Source organism: Pollicipes pollicipes, unplaced genomic scaffold, assembly GCF_011947565.3.
Source record: "Pollicipes pollicipes isolate AB1234 unplaced genomic scaffold, Ppol_2.1 Scaffold_7261;HRSCAF=8764_pilon_pilon_pilon, whole genome shotgun sequence".
NCBI classification, from domain to species: Eukaryota; Metazoa; Arthropoda; class Thecostraca; order Pollicipedomorpha; family Pollicipedidae; genus Pollicipes; species Pollicipes pollicipes.
The window spans coordinates 26,990,215-27,010,785 of NW_023597054.1; the positions used below are offsets into that span (position 1 = coordinate 26,990,215).

The window sequence follows — 20,571 nt, forward strand, 5'->3', positions numbered from 1 at the left end:
CTCCGGTTCAGCTCGTCAACCCATGATGGGGTCGTCAGTTATTGCATTCATGCTGGGGTTTGCACCACGGGCCCGTTGGTCCCAGTGGTCACAGCTTGCCGTGGTCGCCGTAATTGAAACCGGCAACTGCACCCAGGTTGCGGTCACAACGTGCTAACCCTGGTTGTTCGCAGGACACGAAATACAAGAAAAAGAAAAACACGAAACGTCCATGTGCGCACGAAAACACAGCGCTAGAGGTAAAGAAGAACCCGTACGCCGTTTGAACGACAGTAAACACATGTCGCAAGAACATATGCATTTACCTGCCAACATTCAACTGACTTCTCGCTTATCTCAACTCCGAATGTGCCGACTTTGGAGTGCATTCGCATTGCCGTTAGTCGCGCTCCAGAGGTACATGGCGTAGTCGCTGTTTGGTCGAAGGGAAATACCACACGTACGCGCATCAAGAAACGCGGTCTTCATCTTGCTCGAGAAAGCCAGGAGTACACGTGACCGCAGAAAGTGGCCCTCTAGTCCAAAGAGGTGGCGGAAACATGGAGCACGTGACGACGTGCGAAAGCCTGAGGGGACGCAGCGTGGTTGCGGATCACACAATGTGGAAGTGTCTGCTCAGTACCGTGACGGACGCGGTACACCGGCAGCGGGCATGGTACTCCGTCAGCGGGCATGGTACTCCGTCAGCGGGCATGGTACTCCGTCAGCAGGCACGGTACTCCGGCAGCGGGCACGGTACTCCGGCAGCCGGTGAACCCGTCAGACCCGTGGATCATGCGGCGGTGTGCTGCCCTGGCCTGGGTGCCTATCAGACCCGTGGACATGTGAGGTGCCCTCCTGGCCCGCGTGCCTGTCGTACCCGTGGGTCACGTGCCGTTGTGCTCCCCTGGTCCGGGTGCCTGTCAGACCCGTGGATCACGTGGCGGTTTGCTCCCCCGGTCCGGGTGCCTGTCAGACCCGTGGACATGTGATGTGCTCCCCTGGCCCGGTTGCCTGTCGTACCCGTGGATCACGTGACGGTGTGCTCCCCTGCCCTGGGTGCCTGTCGCTGCGCCGGACTGCCAATTGCCGCTGATTGGCACAACCGGCTCAATAGAATAATTGTCGGCGGGCGGACGGGCCGGCGGGCTCCTCGCCCGACAGTCGTGAGCACAGTGACCGGAGGGTGCGGACGGCGCCGGCACCGCACAGATACGGCTCCGTCTCGACCCGCCGCTGCTGGCTCGTGCGTCGGACGAGCTCGCGCCGCCGCGGGGCATCCTGCGGGGTCAGTCCGCGCCGCTGCCGAGTCCGGCTCCGTTTCTAAGTACTGGTGCCGCAGGTGGTCGCTTGAAGCCCCTGCGACTCGAGTTCTTAACAACGGTCGGGACGGACGTCGAGCGGGTGGGAGCGGCGTGGCGAGGCACAGACGTATGACCCGATCGTCTGGGGTAAGGAAGGGGAGAGAAAAGCCGGCGGGTCGTATTACAATGCCCTCGTAAGATCCACGTTGCTTCACGAAATGGTTATCTGGTTATCTCGAAATGGGATCTGGTTATCTGCCGTGATGGCGCATTTGAACGCAGCGTGTGAAATGCGATTCGAGGCAAGGCTGTGACGGTACGTTTTGGCTTCACCCGAACCGGCTTCACTTGTTCACGAATACCCCGCGATAGATGGTGATCTATCGCGGGGTATTCGTCGACAGAGTCGCGCATCGTCCACATGTGCGGGTGCAGTCGCGCATCGTCCACGTGTGCGTATCGGCCGGTTGGGTCAGTCAGCAATGATGGTGGTGTTCGCCCAGGCCGGGTACGTGTGCACGTCGAAGACGGCCACACCCAGCGTATGAATCAGCAGCATGACGACCCCGATGCATATGCAGTTCATGAATGCTCCTGCCTTCAGCTGAAACGCACGGACAGGTACAGGTCACGTTTGCAACTTCTAGAGTTTGGTTCCGCTCTGACAAACGTATGCTCCTCTACATACGTCCGCTCGCACTGTGTTATTACTTTACTACTTTCAAATGAACCAAGAAAACCATAGTGGCCGCACGATCACAAAATCAAGCAAATTAAATCAAAGTCGCACAATGACGTAACTTAGCCCAGCCACTGTCAAATAAACGTTTAATAACCACTGTAACTCAATGCACACTCCTGCGACACACCGGGAGACCATGGCAGCAGGCTCGGTCAAAGCCGAGGGTGGATCCAATGGGGTGGGGGGGGGAGGGGGCGCATCTGGTCGATTTCCCAATATGGTGCAAGTTACGCCAAAAAACAAAATTAAGCATGTTAATGAGCTTTTGAAGGAAGAAAATTGTACTGGTAGGAATTTGTTAAGAACACTTAATGCAGTAAAAGGACGGGAAATCTAAAAAAAAATCTTCAAATTCTGAGGACCAAACCGAGCTTATTGCCTTCCCCGAGGCGGCGTTTTGGACTCGCCCTTGTCCTAAACAACCCCGAGGCGTTCACGTGATGCGTGACGGCGCGCACGCCGCCGCGCAGGTGCGGTCGGGGTAACGTACCATATCCTGCGATCTGAGGTTACCAACGCCGTACACGATGGCGTTTGGCGGCGTAGCTACCGGCAGCATGAAGGCGAAGGAGCAGCACAGCGTGGTGGGTAGCATCAGGTACAGCGGGTTGATCTTCAGTGAGTTCGACTGGAAGGCAGAGCGTTGATGATCAGCTCCGTATGCTTGTAACCTGCTCCGTTGTAGGGCAGCGGCCAGTAACCACTCATCGATTTCATAAAGTAAATCAAGGAAAATCGGCGCCTATTACTGCAAAGTGTGGCCGTTAAGACCATAACTTTAGTTGTAACTACTCTCACGATTGTTCTCTCACCCAACAATCGTAAACATGATGATAACCGGCCTTTTTCATTTCTTTATGTTTTTGCGGTGTTGTTAAAATGCACCTAACTAGGATGGAATTCGCAGCTTTGCGATGTAAACTTCACTGCCGAAAGTCTCTTGGTGAAAGAATGTCTCATGGCATTGACGCGATTCCTGTTAATACAACCGTCCACTTTCAGAGCGTGTTTGCTGATTCCTTCAGCGGAAGCAGGAGCGGCTCACATGTCTCCTCCGTTAGCAATCAAGCATAAAGCCGGCGTCAGCGGTGTTCTGACCTCTTCCCAGGCCCCTATGCCTCCAGTACAGCTCCTCGGATGCTCCCTGTTGGGAACCTCCGCCCCTCCCCTCCCCTCCCCTCCCTCTCTCCCCCCCCCCCCCCCCCCCCCTCCCCCAGCAACCCGCGGCTGTGAGCCGCCAACAGGTCAGGCCTCGGGCGCTCTGTCCCTCACTTACGAGCTGCGCCATGACCGGCAGCAGGATGCTGGCGATGGCCGTGTTGCTGGAAATCTCTGTCACCAGCGTAGTGAAGGCACAGACCAGGAAAACGATGAGGCCGTGTGGCAGCGTGTTCAGCACCACCAGCTGGTCGGCTAGCCAGGCTGACAGACCCGACAGGTTAGCCGCCTCGGCTATGGCGAGCCCACCGCCTGCACGGCCACCGAGCAGGCATGGTCAGCTCGCGCTCTGTACGGCCACCGGGCAGGCATGGTCAGCTCGCGCTCTGTACGGCCACCGGGCAGGCGTGGTCAGCTCGCGCTCTGTACGGCCACCGGGCAGGCGTGATCAGCTCGCGCTCTGTACGGCCACCGGGCAGGCCACCGGGCAGGCGTGGTCAGTTCGTGCTCTGTCGGTGCCAATGACGCGGGGAAGCATCCACCAAACAAAGTGTGGAGGAGGCGAAGCCCTTTGAAGTCTATTTACTTCATGCGTCACTATGGCGTTGACCTCAAAATGTAGCGGGGTATCGCTGGTCTGGACACAGCTGGACGGCGCTTAACGCCCGGTCCGTTCCTGCAAGCACAAGCTTGCAGGAACAGGCTGATACAACGCGATGGAACGGACTGTCCGCATCGCTGGCACGCAACATTTGCAACTGGAGTCTATCGTTATTTGCTGTACAGACGTGGTAAGCGTGAGCACGCGAGACATCTGAGCTCATTTCAACTGTGTGCGCTACGCAGATTGAGCAAAACTTATCATGAATGCTTCGCGTCGAAGCATAATCACCATTCATGAGTATAACTATGATAATAAGGCTTCACGCATCGGACTCTAAAGCCATGCACATTGGATGTGCGCATGCGATGATAAACGCGCGCAACATAATCAGCGCAGTTTTCCCCGACTTACACACTCATCACACGGCAAGCGAGTGGTTAGCTCACCAAGCAACAGGACGATACCCCAGGGCAGACCCTTGTGGACGTCCGCCCACGCCAGGAGACCGTCGCTCAGCTCTGACCGGCCTCCCTCCTCTGGAGATGGAACGGTTGCGCTGACAATCACCCAGCTGGTGTGCTCAGCCAGGCGCTTCCACCTAACGTTCGCATCCTTCCGTCAGGTCGCGCGACAGCCAGGCAAATGTGGGAGCACTGTTGGTGTCGATGACCCCGCGCTAAGCCCGTCTGTCAAATGGGTAGAATGTCATGTGTGTATCAGCCCGCCTGTCGGATGGGTGGCTTGTCATGTGTGTATCAGCCCGCCTGTCGGATGGGTAGAATGTCATGTGTGTATCAGCCCGCCTGTCGGATGGGTAGCTTATCATGTGTGTATCAGCCCGCCTGTCGAATGGGTAGCTTATCATGTGTGTATCAGCCCGCCTGTCGGATGGGTAGCTTATCATGTGTGTATCAGCCCGCCTGTCGAATGGGTAGCTTATCATGTGTGTATCAGCCTGCCTGTCGGATGGGTAGCTTATCATGTGTGTATCAGCCTGCCTGCCGGATGGGTAGCTTATCATGTGTGTATCAGCCTGCCCGTCGAATGGGTAGCTTATCATGTGTGTATCGCCTGCCTGTCGAATGGGTAGCTTATCATGTGTGTATCAGCCCGCCTGTCGGATGGGTAGCTAATCATGTGTGTATCAGCCTGCCGGCCGGATGGGTAGCTTATCATGTGTGTATCAGCCGGCCCGTCGGATGGGTAGCTTATCATGTGTGTATCAGTCTGCCTGTCGGATGGGTAGCTCGTTATGTGCGTATCAACTGGTAAGATCCGACGACTCCCGCAAGAATGTCAAGATGTTCACACATTAATATCGCCTGGAAAAGGGACTACAACTCGGCTGCTACCAAAGAAACGCGATGCACAAAACGGACCCAAGCTTCCAAGAAACAACATAAAAACCGATACACAATACATAGCCGACAACATCCGTTACATTAGCGATTTACTGTGAATTGTCTGTGACTTTCCTCGCATTTTAGATCAGTTTATACCTTGATAATAATTGAAAGATGCGACCTCTTACCTTTCATGCACCAGAACCTGGGTTTGGCGGGTATCATGAACATGAGAGCAACAATGAGCATGCCTGCAGTGCCGTCATCTATGTCCCTGGAAGGTACATAGAGTTAGGGATGACACAGCAGGGAGGTGGGGAGGAAAGGGGGCAACTGGGGCAGATGGTGGGGTGAGGGGTGGGGGGCAGTTGCCCCCTGTCTACTGGCAAGGGGTAATAATATGTGTTTGTTTGAGATCAGGAGGCCACATTTTGTGTTACTGAGGCCCTTTTGCTGGGTACAGGGGACCCATTATAAACTAGGATGTTGCTTTTCTGGGACAAGATGGCTGTCCGTCTTGTTCCTTCCTTTCCTTTTTGTTTCTTTTTTTCTTTCTTTCTTTCTTTTACGTATGAGATGGCCTCAGTCCCGGATCAGCATATCCTGTCTTGGAATAATGACGACTTTTGCTGGATTTTTAGGCTCCCTTTGTGAATCGGAACGATCCTGTTCTGGATCAGGAGGCCCTGTATGCACCAGGAGAACCTTTTCTGCTACGAAGGACCTTTTTCTGGGACAAAAGGCTCTGCTTTTGGATAGGGCGGCCGTACGCTGGATAAAAAAGGCTCTGTGTTATTCAAAAGGCCCCTATTCTTGATCTGTTTCACGCTTGACACATGTTATAAGTTCATAAGTGATCACATGACCCCCGTATACCCCGTCCCTTGAATATAACACTGCCGAGGGATCCCACCCTGTGAAGAGGCCCCATTTTGTCCAGTAGACCCCCTGGAACATCCTGCCCTCTCCCCATCTCCAAATCCGCGGGACCTCCTCTGCATGCAACTACGCACTGTGTCAGGCACCCATGTCATAACATTGGTTTTCAGGACACACTCGTTGAACGGTTTTGTTGGCACAGCCACGTTGAAGATATCTACATTATCGTTTATAGCAACGGCTGGTGATCTTTGCACAATACTTCGAAAACGCCAGCAATTGTCGTCTTTCTACGTGACTGCTTTCATGCCAGGCTGCTTTCTGCCTCAAAATGTTCGTAAAGCAGAAGGCCGACCGTGTTTGATTGGCCGTGCCTGGCACCATGTTAAGTCTCCAAATTTCGTATCCATCTCCGAATTTCGTGAAATAACTGCGTCAGGTCAAGCTTCGTAACATAGTGCCATATGGTCGACATGATGTGGCATGAAAAATAAAGTTGCTGTGGGAGTTGTAATGAGACCAGAAGCCTCCTTACGTTTTGAAGAGCCCGTTCCAGCCGGGCATGAACTGGGGATCCCTGAAGAACCAGAGTAGCACGAGCAGCACGAGAAGGGCGAGCACGGCACTCTCGTGGAACTGCATCGGCCCCAGCGCCCGGTACCTCCGTTCCAGGCTGCGCCGCACCGCCGATATCCGGCCGGGGTCGGTCGGCTCGCCTCTGGAAAACCACCGCTGGTCAGGGTTATCCCTGGAGACACGTCTCGCCGACCCACCCCTGGCGACTCCTCGGATGCCCCTGAAGGCTCGTCAGACTGCCCCTGGCGGCTCGTCAGACTGCCCCTGGCGGCTCGTCAGACTGCCCCTGACGACTCGTCAGACTGCCCCTGACGACTCGTCAGACTGCTCCTGACAGCTCGTCAGACTGCCCCTGGCGGCTCGTCGGACTGCCCCTGGCAGTTTGCTAGACTATCGCCGAGATCATGGCCCCTTGGATGAAACTAAGTCTCATCTGAAGCTTGTCAGGATGGCCTTGAAACCATGGGGTACGGGCTTCCATTCAGGTGATCGCAATCAGTTTCAGGAGCTCGAGCTTCCCGGTATACAGGCTGGCCCCCTTAATTTGAATGATCGCCATTACCCAATCATTGTAACCAAAACGAACGAATCAGGAAATAATGATCTTATTTTTCAAAACGGTCAATTAGCGTGATACGAATTTGCAAACATGCCATTTGAGGAAGGCGAACCTGGCTGGTCCACCAGGTCACAGAGGCTCCCTGCCTCCACTCACCATCGGCCTTACCCATCCCCTTTCTGATCTGATAGACTGCATACACCCCTCACAGCCTTAAGTCAGGGTATAGTATAGCCATAGACATAGTCAGGGTATAGTATAGCCATAGCCTTAAGTCAGGGTATAGTATAGCCATAGCCATAGTCAGGGCATCCCCCAGGATTATCGCACGCAGGGACATCTCTGAAACCACGGCTCGTTAGGATCAGTCCTGATACCAGAGCTCGCTCGCGCAGCAATAACCATAAACAAAAGCTCCCTGCAAGTGGCTTATCAGTCAATAATCGATTGCCATTTTAATCCGAGTTCTTTTATATGGAATTTGCCATGCTACAAAACCTTATTGTAGTGGTCCTGCAGTAATGATAAGATACCAGCAATGACCGTCAAATTACTTCCCTAACCATTGCAATAGCTCTTGTCGCCGAGCTCCACAGCACCTTGTTACTGCGCAACAAAGCGTCAAAGCCTAAACTATCTGCATGGAAGTGCAAGTATGTAGCTCATAATGTGCTATACTTACACGAGATATTTAGGCCCTAGGAAGAGAACAACAAGTAGCATCCATCCCAGGATAGTACACAGAAGCATGGCGGGTACGCCAAACAGCATGAAGGTGGCAAAACTCAGACCCGTGTCGCTGCCGTAGCTCCTGAAACAGACAGCGTGTGGCATCGTTCAAACCTTGTTCAGACAGTTTTCAAAAAACGAACATACTTATGCGCGGCATAAGTACGTTCCGGTGAACGTCAAGTTACAGGTGCAGGACGCCGGGAGAAGTTGGCATGGCAACTCTGCAGAGGCGATCATTGTTCAATGGACGAAATTTAAAATCAGGTGGAATTAAATCCTTCATTCTTGGTGTTAGTGTGGTCGCTATTCCACCCATCACAATGCATCACCCGCCTATGCATGCAGCGGGCACCAATGCCTGTTCTGAGAGGTTCCAGGAGAAAATATCGAATAGCGTTTGACTGAATATTATTTCACCGAATGTGAAGACCCTAATGCTTTCTGGCGTCGTGTCTTCTTGCCGCAATGTTAAAAAATGTACTTTAGTCAAACGGCTGAAAGGCGAAAACCATACTGACATGTTTTAAGCATGGCACAATATGTCATGCCTTTTTGATGGCGTGCAAATTCAAAATAGAAATAGCTCTAAGTGCTAATTAACCCAAACCGATCAGCTGAAGTGCTAATTAGCCGAATGCCAACGTGCCGAAACAGGAATTTGACGAGTAGCGATTAGATGAATGGGAAATCGGCGAATGGCCCAAAAGTCCAATACCTTATTGCCAAAATATGAACTGGAACGGAATTTGACGATCGCAAGGTCGTCAAACGGTCCGTTAGCCGAATTCATTTTGTCGACATATGCATTGTCAACTTGGCGATGTTCTGAAGTGACATCGCCCGGAAATTATAAAGACGGTTGTGAAATACGCAAAGTATTAGTGTGAAAGGTGATGGTAGCGCGCAACCAGTAATGTTGAGTAAATGAAGTAATTCCGTTTGGTTTGGCTTGTTTACTTCTTAATATGGCTGAGCGGCTAACAGAATCATAGCCTTCAAACCTTTGACCTGACACGACACATTGCAGGTCAGATCTAGCGATGCCATCAACACCAATCTGATCGAGGTTTTTCGGAGCTATTGAACGCCGTTTTGCTCATTATCGCAACAGCTCAGTTCATGCAGTACATCCGCCATTTTCGGTCACATATACATGATACAGCGCAACATGAGAGCTTTTCAATGTCATCTTTCCCGTGGCCCTAGCTTGTTGTCTGTTTTCGTGATATGAAGCGTCTGGGGAGGAGCTGCTGGAGTGACGTCCCGTAGCACGACGGTGAAAAAACCCCTATTAAGCAAAAATTAAAGGACATCTGTCTATATCACTAAAAGCACTTCGACGAATGAACGTTCGGCCAAAGAACACTCAGCTATCTGGCAAGAAGACGTTCGGCTAAATGCCATTCGGTTATCTCTCCATGATACCATCCTAAGAGCAGACCGTTGGGACCATGACATCGAGTATTTCCATTTTAGAGAGATACTAAAATGCTGATATTTCAGGAGAGGATACGGACATGCTCGAGATCCATCCTTCCGTGCCATAGTTGAAAAACGTCACTCGGCGCGGCATAGTCCAGTTACTGGACTTACACAAGCAAGGGTGTATGGGGGGGGGGGGGGGGGCTCCAGCCCCATAACTTTGAGAGGAAACTGCGCTGAACCTGAGCGAGAAGGACGTTTTTTTGGCTAAGTTGAGTGTAAATTCAACATTTCTCTGGCTCATCCCGCCAACTTATTTTACGAAGCTACACCCCTACAAACCAATGTGGAACGTACGAAACGTAAAGGTCATGACCCACATGTCAATAAAGCTGAAAGTTTTCAATTCTTTGCTGCTGCCACGCCCAAAATTTCTTCCCCCTCGGCTCACTATATAAAGCACACCAGTCGACACTCCTCAGCTTCTTTGAACGGTTCGAACCAGCCAGGGTGTGTTGGTAACCCATTGGTTGGCAAAAGTAAAAGACTGTGATTTCTGGCTGATAAACGGCAAAAGTTTTATAATTCTGATTGCAATAGCAAGCATACCATTCGATGCGGTGTAGTCTATTTACAAGGGGCTGTCTAGTATGAACTATGGCTGCCATGAGCGTTCAAACCCTTTGGTCAGCAAAGCTAAAACACATTCATTGTTGACTATTGGTACGCTGAAATAGAACACATTTACCTATTTGGATGGCGACAATAAACCACGCTAATCGATACGCCGTAGTAGATACACTTAAGGTAAATATTATGGGACGGCTGGGTCATTTTTTCTCTGGTGGCTCACATTCAAGACCTGGTGCAGCGTGACTTGCTGGGAAAGCAGCGTTTTGCCGACGAGAGCGGGGACTGGTGAGCATTTTCTCCCACTGAATACGTTAGAGTATGTCCTGATACACAGCATCGTACACGGGCTGTCACACGAGCTGCCACTCATCCGGTGCTATGTCCGCATACGCAGCACTGTAAACTCTGGCTGTTACATGAGCTGTCACTCATCCGATACTTCGACATATAGATTACAAGAGCTGATTAGTTTGATGTTTTGAAATATTTGGGGTCGGTGCAAAATGACAAAGGTTAAGCTCATCTAAGGTAACACTTATTGTGTACCGCGATTTCACGTAGCTCATTTGTTGGAATTAATATAGCTTCGTGTGCCCCAGAACGACTGATTACCTGAACTGACCACTGCATGGTTGCCTGTAGGACAGACGACATTTATTGTCGCCCGACTTTTATCCTGCCATTGACTTTACAAGCGTACCATGCCAAGACCGCTTGCAGCTTGGATCTCATTCACTCCGGTAGAGCACACGTGATCATTCGCGAGCTTCCAGTTTCGCTCCCATCCAAAACAGAAAACTTTAAACAGGGCTTCGATCACCCATCTCACGGCAAATGTCCCGGGAAATTATAACAGCACGCAGACAATACCTTATTATCCAGGCCGATAATAAAATGATGGTGAAGACCATAGAGCGTTTGAAATCGGTTTTGCCTGCCGCTTCAATCCGTGTGGGAGCCTGCCACGTCAGTGACCCTGCGGCTACCGCACCTGGTGTCCGCTAGCCTTGCGTCCGGTACTGGCTGCCACGTCAGCCGGTGACCTTGTGGCTACTGCGTCCGGTGTCCGCTAACCGTGCGTGCAATACTGGCTGCCGGGCCGGTGACCCTGCAGCAGCCCCGCCTGGTGTCCGCTAACCTTGCGTCCGGTACTGGCTGCCGGTCGGCGACCCTGCGGCTATTGCACTTGGTGTCCACTAACCTTGCGTGTGGTACCCGCTACCGGGCCGGCGACCCTGCGGTTACCGCACCCGGTATCCGCTAACCGTGCGTGCAATACTGGCTGCCGGGCCGGCGACCCTGCAGCTGCCGCGCCTGGCGTCCGCTAACCTCGCGCCCGGTACTGGCTGCCGGGCCGGCGACCCTGCAGCGGCCCCGCCTGGTGTCCGCTAACCGTGTGTCCGGCGCCGGCTGCCGGGTGTACGCACTGTTCGACGATGCCGCGCAGCACCAGGTTGGGCGCGGTGCCGGTCAGTGTGCCGGTGCCGCCGCAGTTGGCCGCGTACGCCACGCACAGGAACAGTGGTGCCCGCAGCTGCTCTGGCCTCAGGTCCACCGGTTTCGACCTGAGAGAGGAGGCGCAATGGTCTGAGGGCGGCGGCAGGTGGAGTCGGGCGGCGGGGGCCAGGCTCAAATGAAACAACACAAAACTCTTAACGTCCATGGCCACGAAAACACCAGACAGCTTGACAGACCAGACAGGTGGCAGCTTCGACGCTTTTGTAAAACTTAACATTCTGAAATTACGCGAATGCTTAGGTGTGTTCGTTATAGTTACTGAACGTGTAGTTCCGACGTGCTGGTGACGATTTCCGTAGAGGCTGCAGCTTCTTGGTCCTCTTTGGTGGACCTTTCCGAGTCCTTTCTTTCAGGCTGAGGCGAGTCATCCAGATCCTGTATTTGGCAGACAGGCCGCAGTAGTGAGCATAGGACGCAGTAGCCGAGAAAGCCACGTAGACCACGGTGTGGCTGGTACGTTAATGTTTTCATTTCAGTCGAACAAGCATAATGTTTCCAGAGTTTCTGTGGTCTAGGCCGCAATTTTCGGAAACATAGAAGTGAACAGAAGGGTGACATTTTAAATGGAAGGTCATGTATGCAGAGGCGTATGCACGATATTGCAATGGGGGGAAAACCACAACTTGGAAATTGTCACTAAAAATCCAGCTTATCGCGAGCTTCTCGCATGACATCAAGCGACATCAGCTGTTCTCGATCTGTTTGTTGTAACTAGTCTACATCGAATTTGCAATTGTCAGCACTCGTTTGTTCTGAATAAAATATGTGCCACATTACATAAGGGGGTTTACGCGCCCACTAGACTCGGTACGAGCAGACCACTGTGTGCATACATGTCGACAGGTTGTGTTCATACTCGTATCTTCGTATTAACATCGTTGCATGCCATAGTCGTCTCCGTTTTCACACGAGCTAAACACATGCCTTATTTGATATTAAAAACAGGTAGCACAACGTTGTGCTAATTTCCGGCCAACCATTCGCACATGCCGCGGCAATGCGTGACTGGTTTCAAAACATTTTCTGCGCTATGATTGACCAATTTCAGATAATCTGGCGACACAAAAGAACTGATTGCATGTCGTCCAGAGGCTGACAGCGACAAGCCGGAGAGCCTCTGGCGAAGACCAGTCGGAGAACATGACGTCACAGTCAGCGCGACTATTACGACAGCTGACGACAGCCGGTCAGACTAAAGTAGAGGTATAGTTCAGACTAAGTTTTGTGAGAAGTGAGCTGGCGCAAAGGCTTTTCAACTGACCTGAGAAAGGTTAGTGACCACGGCTTCGATCATGGGTGCCACCATGGCCGTGGCCGCCGTGTTCGAAATCCACATGGAGAGAAACATGGTGATGAACATGAAGCCCAACATCAGCCTGCAACAACATGGAGATGGCAGTTGAAGTATGGTGTTCATCCAGCTGGACACAGTTCGGGTCGGGCTTCCAATATATTTGATTTCTTAACATTGCCGGAAAGAGTCTTCCCATAAACAAACCCAATCCTTGTTGGATATCTCCGCTTAGCCTCTACTCCCGGGTATAAAAGAGGCCGACTGCTTTCAGCATAAGAACTCATGATGTCGGTTTTAACGAGTCATCCGAAGACGCACAGTAAACAGCAGTGTTCCATAGAGAGAGTACTTGTCTCTCGCAGCTAGAAGATCCATGAATAGCCAGAGTCGCTCACCACTTGACGCTGGTGCCCATAAAGAGGACGACCCGGAGAGCAGCGCGTGTGTGGAAGTTGCTCTTCTCCACGGCTACGGCCACCATCAGGCCGGAGAGGAAGAGTAGGTTGGTGCTCGACATGTACTGCATGCTCACCGCCCCCGTGTCCAGCACGCCGAAGAAGGGGAACAGCACTGTCGGCAGCAGCGCCGTCGCCGCCATCGGCATCGCCTCCGTCATCCAGTAGAACGCGATGATGAGGATGCCGTAGCCGCACCACGCCGCCTGAAGTCAGTGAAGTCCGGAGACCCGAGAGCCTCGAAAGATCTGGGGTTACCCGTCCGGGACCGAGCCATTCTGCCATTTTCGCCACATGTGCTGCTCTTCAAAACCATGAACACACGTGTGTTCCGCTCAGATTCAGAGCAGATTCACGAAATGACTGGTCCCCAGCGCCACGATCGCAATCGATCCGCGAGGATGGTCCAAGTGGCTTACAATACTAAGAGTATTTTTGGCAGATGTACTGACATCTGTACGGTTTTGAATTACTCCACTCTTCCATTACCATCACAAAATTGCCAGTATTAACCCACCACCAGCATTAACTCGAGTGCCACCTGCTCATTTCGTTACAAATCGATCTTCCCAACGGGGCCGGCGTGCACCGTCACGCTGTGACTGTGATGGCGTTCACGCCGTGATGCTGTGGCTGTGATAGTATCCACACCGTAACGCCGAGCGGCGGTGACCTCTCACCTTGGTGCCGGACACCAGCGGCAATGGCGAGAGCACGAGCGGCACCAGCACCAGCACCCAGGCCCTCCAGAACAGCAGCACGTCGTGACGGAGACAGAGCGGCCACAGCGCCATAGCTCCAGCTCCACTGGCCCGCTCCTCGGCCTGCCCGGGACAAGCCAGCGGGTCCCCACGCAGTGTCATCAGCCCCGCCTGTACGGCCGATCTGAACAGACCAGCGCGGCGACATCTCAGGAACGCAGCGACACATGGGGCTCGCGCATCGCGCAGCTCAATAACGCTCATGTCGAAACATCAGCACATTTGTCAGCGCATCGTCGGATGGGCTCAGATCGAGCACATATGTTGGAAATCAGTGGTGCAGCCAGAGGGTGGCCTAGGGCGCAACAACCTATGACACCAGAGTGGCATAGGTCGCTTAGGGTTGTCATTCCCTGCAAAAAAAACGCTGGCGTGGCAAAGTTAACAGTTCTTGTATCTCAAGCTGAAGCAAAAATTACCTTTCAGAACCGTCATGTTCCATTATTCACAATTTCTTCAGTCACTAAAGATACTACTCATGGCGCTGCTATGGCATCACAACAGCTGGCATCTGACGATTATTTGGTATAGCTTCATGTGTTCATTTCAACTGTCATTGCAAAATTCACCACCTCTGTTTTACACTTAACGCGACGAAGCAATGTCGCCTAGAAAATTGTACAACCGAAGAATAAATAAAATAATTTTAAAATATTTTACCTTCAAAAACCTATGGCACACTCTTTTGACCTGAACAAAAGAAAGAGAATTCGTTTGTCGACCAGGAAACTTTTGCATTTGATCTCCACCTTATTGATATTCAGTTATAACTTCAGCAGTCTGCGCGCCTTGGTTGATCACAGATATTGCTATTGGCGAGCATAGGAAGCTGTCCAGAAAAGGATGCACCTATATATACCTTAAAGGACTCCGGTCACCCAGGCAAATTATCTATGTTGAAATATCGACGGAAGGAAACCATCCAAGTGATCGACCGCTACTTCACATGCAACTCACTCAGAATTGAATTCCGCGACAAGAACTATCGAGCATTAATTAACCCTCTTATTCCAGACATGCAAAAATACGTCACGTTAGGGTGATTCGGCCCCTTTAACATCTCATGAGTCACTTGTCCGATTATCAAAACCGAAACGACATTCGATTCCTCCGACAACGTGCAAGTTCCTAAGCAAGGAAGCCTCAAACATATTTGATAGGGGCAACGAGAGACTCATTTCGATATTTGATCCGACGCAGGCAGTTTGTTTATTAACCAATTTTGACGTGGCCAACACATGTCAGTAACTAACGATTTGAAGATTGGAATGCCAGGTTGACATTTGGAAACTCGAAATTCATAGGCACAAGAGGAAGGATAATAAAAACGACATAAAAATAAAAACAGAAAAACGCATGCAGAATGCGACCGCAAGAGGAATGACAAAATAAATCCTCAAAACGGGTTTTATTCATTGAGTACATGCAGAGCAAATTCGATGATGTGGTACTAAGTCACGTGACATAAGGGTATCCATGTTTCTGAAGGAGAGGATGTAGGACATGTGATTTGGGCACGCCCTGTTGAAGCCGCCGCCTTCCGCTGCCGTTCTCCTGTTGGCGACCATTGCCTGCGTGTCCTACAACAACCTCTCCCTTGCTCTTTTGTCGTTACTGGACATGCCTCTGACACGCATCAGTTTTGTACGTTTACTGCACAAAAGTGAGAAATGGCGCATACCATGTCGTTTTAGTGCTTCGTGTTCAAGGTGTATAACCGCCGATAGCACTCCCTGTAGATGCCTTTGTGCAATTTTTCTTGCCTTTTGTTTCAATCGTGCATGCATTTTCTTCCATTATACAATCAGAGCAGTGCAATGCTTGGGTTGGGCACTGCCACTCTACCTGCCCCCACCTGAATATGCCTTCGTGCAGCGGTATGCATATATATATATATATATATATATATATAATAATTATATATATATATATATATGTTATATATATATTCTCTCTCGCTCGTCTTTCTCTCTCTTTCTTTTTCTTTTTTTCTTTTCTTTCTTCTTCTTTCTCTCTTCTCTCCTCTCTCTCTCTCTTCTCTCTCTCTCATCACTCTTCTCTCCTCTCTCTCTCTCTCACTTCTCGCCTCTCATCGTCTCTTCTCTCTCCTCTCTCTCTCTCTCCTCTCTCTCAACTCTCAGATCATCTCCTCTCTCGATCTCATCTCTCCCTCTCTGCTCGCGCCTCTCTCCCTCTCTATACTCTCCTCTCGTCATCTCTATCTCTCTCGCTCTCTTCTCCTCTCTCTTTCTCTCTCTGAGATCATTTTTTACACACAAACCCAACAAACTGGGTTCGTTCGTAGGCCTCAGGCGACCATAACGGTGGATAAGCGGAAGTGAAGAGCTCACGAGCAGACAACATAATTCTTCGCTGACAAAGAGAATGATGGTCAGAAAGATTTAAAGGCTCGTCACGCTGTTCAGAGACCACTCGCTTTTGCCGGGGGCCCTATATGTTCACTATCAGGGTCAATCCGATTGCTGAGGAGACTTCCATGCTGCCCTTCATTCTTTGCGTTTGTTCGGGGAGCCCCGCACTGTTGTCGGAACTCTATCTGCTAGTATGTCAAGGCACTCTTGTCGATCAGGGGCCTTTCAAGAATCCTTCCAATCACCCGAAAGGATTAATACGTAATATCCGTGGCTCCAATGTCAGCCTGCCGGGGTACTCTCGGCCCCTCAAGGGCCTTCACATTTGTTTCGACTGACCTACCGACACATTTGTAATATGCTCATTGGCCCTCTACATTAGTCTAAGGCCCTTCCACTTTCCTATCACTTGCCGGGAGCTCTTCTCTGTTGCCGGGGGCCCGATCTGTCAACCTGTTTGGGCGCACTCGAACGTTCGGGGGCCCTCCGCACTGTCTTGAGTACTTCTAATTTGCTTGGAAGGCCCCACGCTTTTGTCGGGCCCCCATCCGTTAAACTGCTCGGGCACACTCGATCGTTCAAGAGCTCACCACACTCGATCCTCGGTACTTCTTGTTTACTTGGATAGCCTTGCGTTCTTGTCGGGGACTCCATCTGGTTCCGTTTGGGTTCTGTGAGCAACGCACCGCTAAGCACATCTCTCGACAAGTTGAAGTACTCAAGCGGATCAGCCCATCCCCTACGGTGGCAATTTTGTACGGCCAGCTTGGCAGCCACTCTGACGTCAAACGTTGCATGGTCCAATCAGACGAGGACACATTGAGGGGCATATTTACTGAATAGTGAAATCTTGTTTTGATTGAGCGGTCTTTTAAACTTAAAAGCCTGCCAAAAGTTACAGGCGGCCTCCTCCCTGATCTGATGCTTTCTTCCACATCTGCAAATGTGGAGCATTCTTTTTAACCTGCCGGGCGCTCTCGATTGTTCATGGGCTCGTCACACTGGTCTTGGATTCATTCCAATTGCTCAGAGGGCCCTGCACACAAGAGCTCGTATAAGTTAACGAACCGAGGCACTCGGTGCTCAGGACGCTCTCCGTCGATCTACGTCAGCGCCCCCCACCCTCACCCACACATTGGTCTTGCGTTCTTTTCGCTTCCTCTGAGGACCCTGCACTGGCGACGGAACTATCTTTGTTGGCCTGCCGCAGCAACCTCGATTGCTCAGGTGCCATCCCTATCGACCCTGGCCTCTCCCTTTTTATCGACGGGCCAACGCCCTTGGCGCGGGCCTGAATGTTAATCGGCCCACCCTTAATCGCTCCGAGACTATTGGTCGTGGTGTCTTCCGATGAGGTCGAAGGATTTTTTGTCTGTTGCCGAAAGTCCCACCTGTGCTTGCGAGCGCCACAGCGTTTCGTTTTCACTGGGTTTCGAACCCAAAATATTGCGTAGCACGAATTACGTTTTGCACTGCACAATACAAGAATTTGAACATAGTTCCCAGTTATAACAAAAGTACGACATATAAGCAAATGACTTAACAATAGCGCCAAAACCCGAGTATGAATATACAAGTAAGCTTCTTGCACTCCGGATAAACGCGCAAGAGCGCCACGAATGAGGGTCAAACCACGAGCACGGAACGATATTTGGTTCAGCAAACACTTCCAACACTGCCACTGTCCTATCCCTCTCTTTTCCAAAAGTATTATGTGGCACAAAATGTGATTCGGGATTGATATCCAGCCCTCTTATCCTCTTTCTTGCTTCCTTCTGTATCCTCGCGACTCCCACTTGTCCGGGGCAGGCCGCATGCGCCAGCTACGAGTGGGCCAAGAGGCCAGTTGGCTCCCCAGGCACATATAGTCATGGCCCACCGTTATCCATTCTCCCTCATCCCTTAGCTCTGAAACGATTATCACTGGTCGAAAGGGCTCAAATTCAAATAATCAACCAGCCGTAACTGAAACTTGCACGGCTTGTTCAATATGGATTGAGAGCCAATTCGCGTCCACCATATTTGTAAATCGTGCTCACATATGCCAGCTCTGAACGGCTCAACAAAATATTTTCTTGGCCTTGAGAGTTGCATGGTCTAGAAGGAAGCAGGATTTGAATGGCGTTGCTATGGCGTCATGCCTGCCTGAATATCCTTGAAATAGTCTGCTCCAAGAGTCTGCACAGCGTCGCTGGCATGTAGCTCAGGAAATAAAGGGTTTTAGGGCTTCAGAGGGCAGGGCTGTGAACTACGCCAAGGGACCTTCAAAATGGCTGTCTCAATTCAAAGCCTCACACAACTGTGGAACGCTTTTGTTAATACATTTTGAACGCCAGTATGCTTTTTACCCCTTCATAGCATTCAAAACATAAACTATGCATAAATCATCGACCATCAGCCAATCACATAGAGTATTAGCCAGCTAGCCGAAAATTTTAAAAACCGTAAGCTAGCCGTAAAGCTGTGTTGTCATCAGTCCTCGAGGCAAAATTTCAACAATAATTTTCTGCAAAATCCCAGATGTGCCTGATCTGATCATAACCAACAACTTGACGCAAGACACATCATCTCTCACGGCTACTGGCATCGTGTATGAGTTCCGATGCCCTCTCGGCGCCTGTGCACGCCGCAACAGCTCATGCTATATTGATCATCCATCGCCATCTCGCAGCATCACCATGCGCTTGCAAAATGCTGTCAGAAAGATACGTTCGAGTAACGCATGGCTGACGGTTCGCCCAGAACATTGTGGTCGATAACGTCAGCAGACAAATGCACTGATTTGTCTGGTGAGTTCGATCGTGTAATTCTATTCATGTAATCTGAAAAAAATACATTGGCGGTATTAATATCCCTTAGGTATGTTATCGTTGTTCGTATATGGAAGTACCTGTGCCCACTGAGTACCTTAAACGCTGCCATTACCGTCTTGAATACATGAAATGAGGTTTTATTACTTGAGAGACACCTTCATATTTAGAGTGCCTCATCTTCCACGTATTTTAGAAATTTGAATGCAGACATTTTCATTAAGGCCGCCGAAAAATAAACAGGAATTTGCTGCCGAACCGAGCCGCTGTCACATGTATTGGACGCGTTACTGCATCCGTTTTTTACGTATGGTGAGGTTAATAGAGTTAATCCTCGACCAGGTACAGAGAGAGGCATTTGATGCAACTTCTCTAGGGCTTTTTGAAGACACGTTTCCGGCATGCCGTGCAGTTGCGTCCGAATTTTTTCCAGCTTGTGTGGCAAACATTGTGCGTTTGCCACCAAAACCGTGTTCGTAGCTTTCCTAGTTTAGGAGCAGCGCCTGTTTTCCAGGAACACTGCACGGCGATCCACGGTCAGCGCGGGTGGCGGACGGCAACCGACGTTGCTGCGTAACGCGCACGACGGGCCGCTATTGCTGCATTAACGGAACCATAATAATAAATATATGCTCAAAACACATCGTGATGTACACCATTGTACTCAAAACCGAACAAAGAACACGCCTGTTTAAGTCCCGTGTAGCCACAACGTATCATCTCACAGTTATGGTGTTGTAAAGCTGAAAAGTACGATTGTCGTGGAAAATTCGATATTTGATCTGCCACAACGTGGTAAGAACCGGCCGTGAGATCTCGCTGAGACCAGTCCCATGACGTTTTCTTCTAAGCTCTATTTTTATTCGTGTGGAAACACCAGGGGAGGAAGGGGGCTCGCATCAAACCTCTACCAGGCCACATTATGAAAAACGGCGAAGCAGAGCGAAAAATGACAAAGCGTTGCGCGATAACAATACAGACGAAATTCGCGTAACGATTCGAATGATGGTAAAGATGGGTCCCGGAGGCAACACAAACTTGGTATGAAGGAGGAAATGCCCAACATGCTGTTATTTTCACCGAGGCATATTACATCCAAATATGCATATAGGGATTATGTATATACCTATATATATATATATATATATATATATATATATATATATATATACCTTTTCCAACACACAGACCATTGACGAGAACAACATTCTGCGTTTTGGATGACTTCCGGTTAAGTTTTTATCTTTCGAATATTAGAGCGCTAGAGAAAATTAACTTATGCGAAGCCCAAAAGGCTGTTCACAACAGCAGAAATACACGCTCATATATATATATATATATATATATATATATATATATATATATATATATATATATAGAATATTATATATACATATATATATATCTCTCTCTCTCTCCTCCTCTCTCTA

At 50.4% G+C, this 20,571-nt stretch overlaps 1 protein-coding gene across 1 annotated transcript in view; it reads right to left on the bottom strand.

The window, feature by feature from the left end:
• Positions 1–1,268: 1,268 nt before the first annotated feature.
• LOC119111252 (solute carrier family 13 member 2) overlaps positions 1,269–20,571 on the bottom strand; it is a 22,557-nt gene continuing 3,254 nt past the window's right edge. The window contains exons 2-13 of the mRNA XM_037235073.1: positions 13,879–14,022; positions 13,139–13,404; positions 12,711–12,825; positions 11,709–11,824; positions 11,359–11,496; positions 7,827–7,955; positions 6,545–6,727; positions 5,319–5,404; positions 4,234–4,323; positions 3,302–3,495; positions 2,516–2,653; positions 1,269–1,887 (exon numbers count right to left, since the gene is read on the bottom strand). Coding sequence (XP_037090968.1) covers positions 1,756–1,887; positions 2,516–2,653; positions 3,302–3,495; positions 4,234–4,323; positions 5,319–5,404; positions 6,545–6,727; positions 7,827–7,955; positions 11,359–11,496; positions 11,709–11,824; positions 12,711–12,825; positions 13,139–13,404; positions 13,879–13,992 — 1,701 coding nt within the window. The 5' untranslated portion in view covers positions 13,993–14,022 and the 3' untranslated portion in view covers positions 1,269–1,755. The remainder of the gene's footprint in view (positions 1,888–2,515; positions 2,654–3,301; positions 3,496–4,233; positions 4,324–5,318; positions 5,405–6,544; positions 6,728–7,826; positions 7,956–11,358; positions 11,497–11,708; positions 11,825–12,710; positions 12,826–13,138; positions 13,405–13,878; positions 14,023–20,571) is intronic.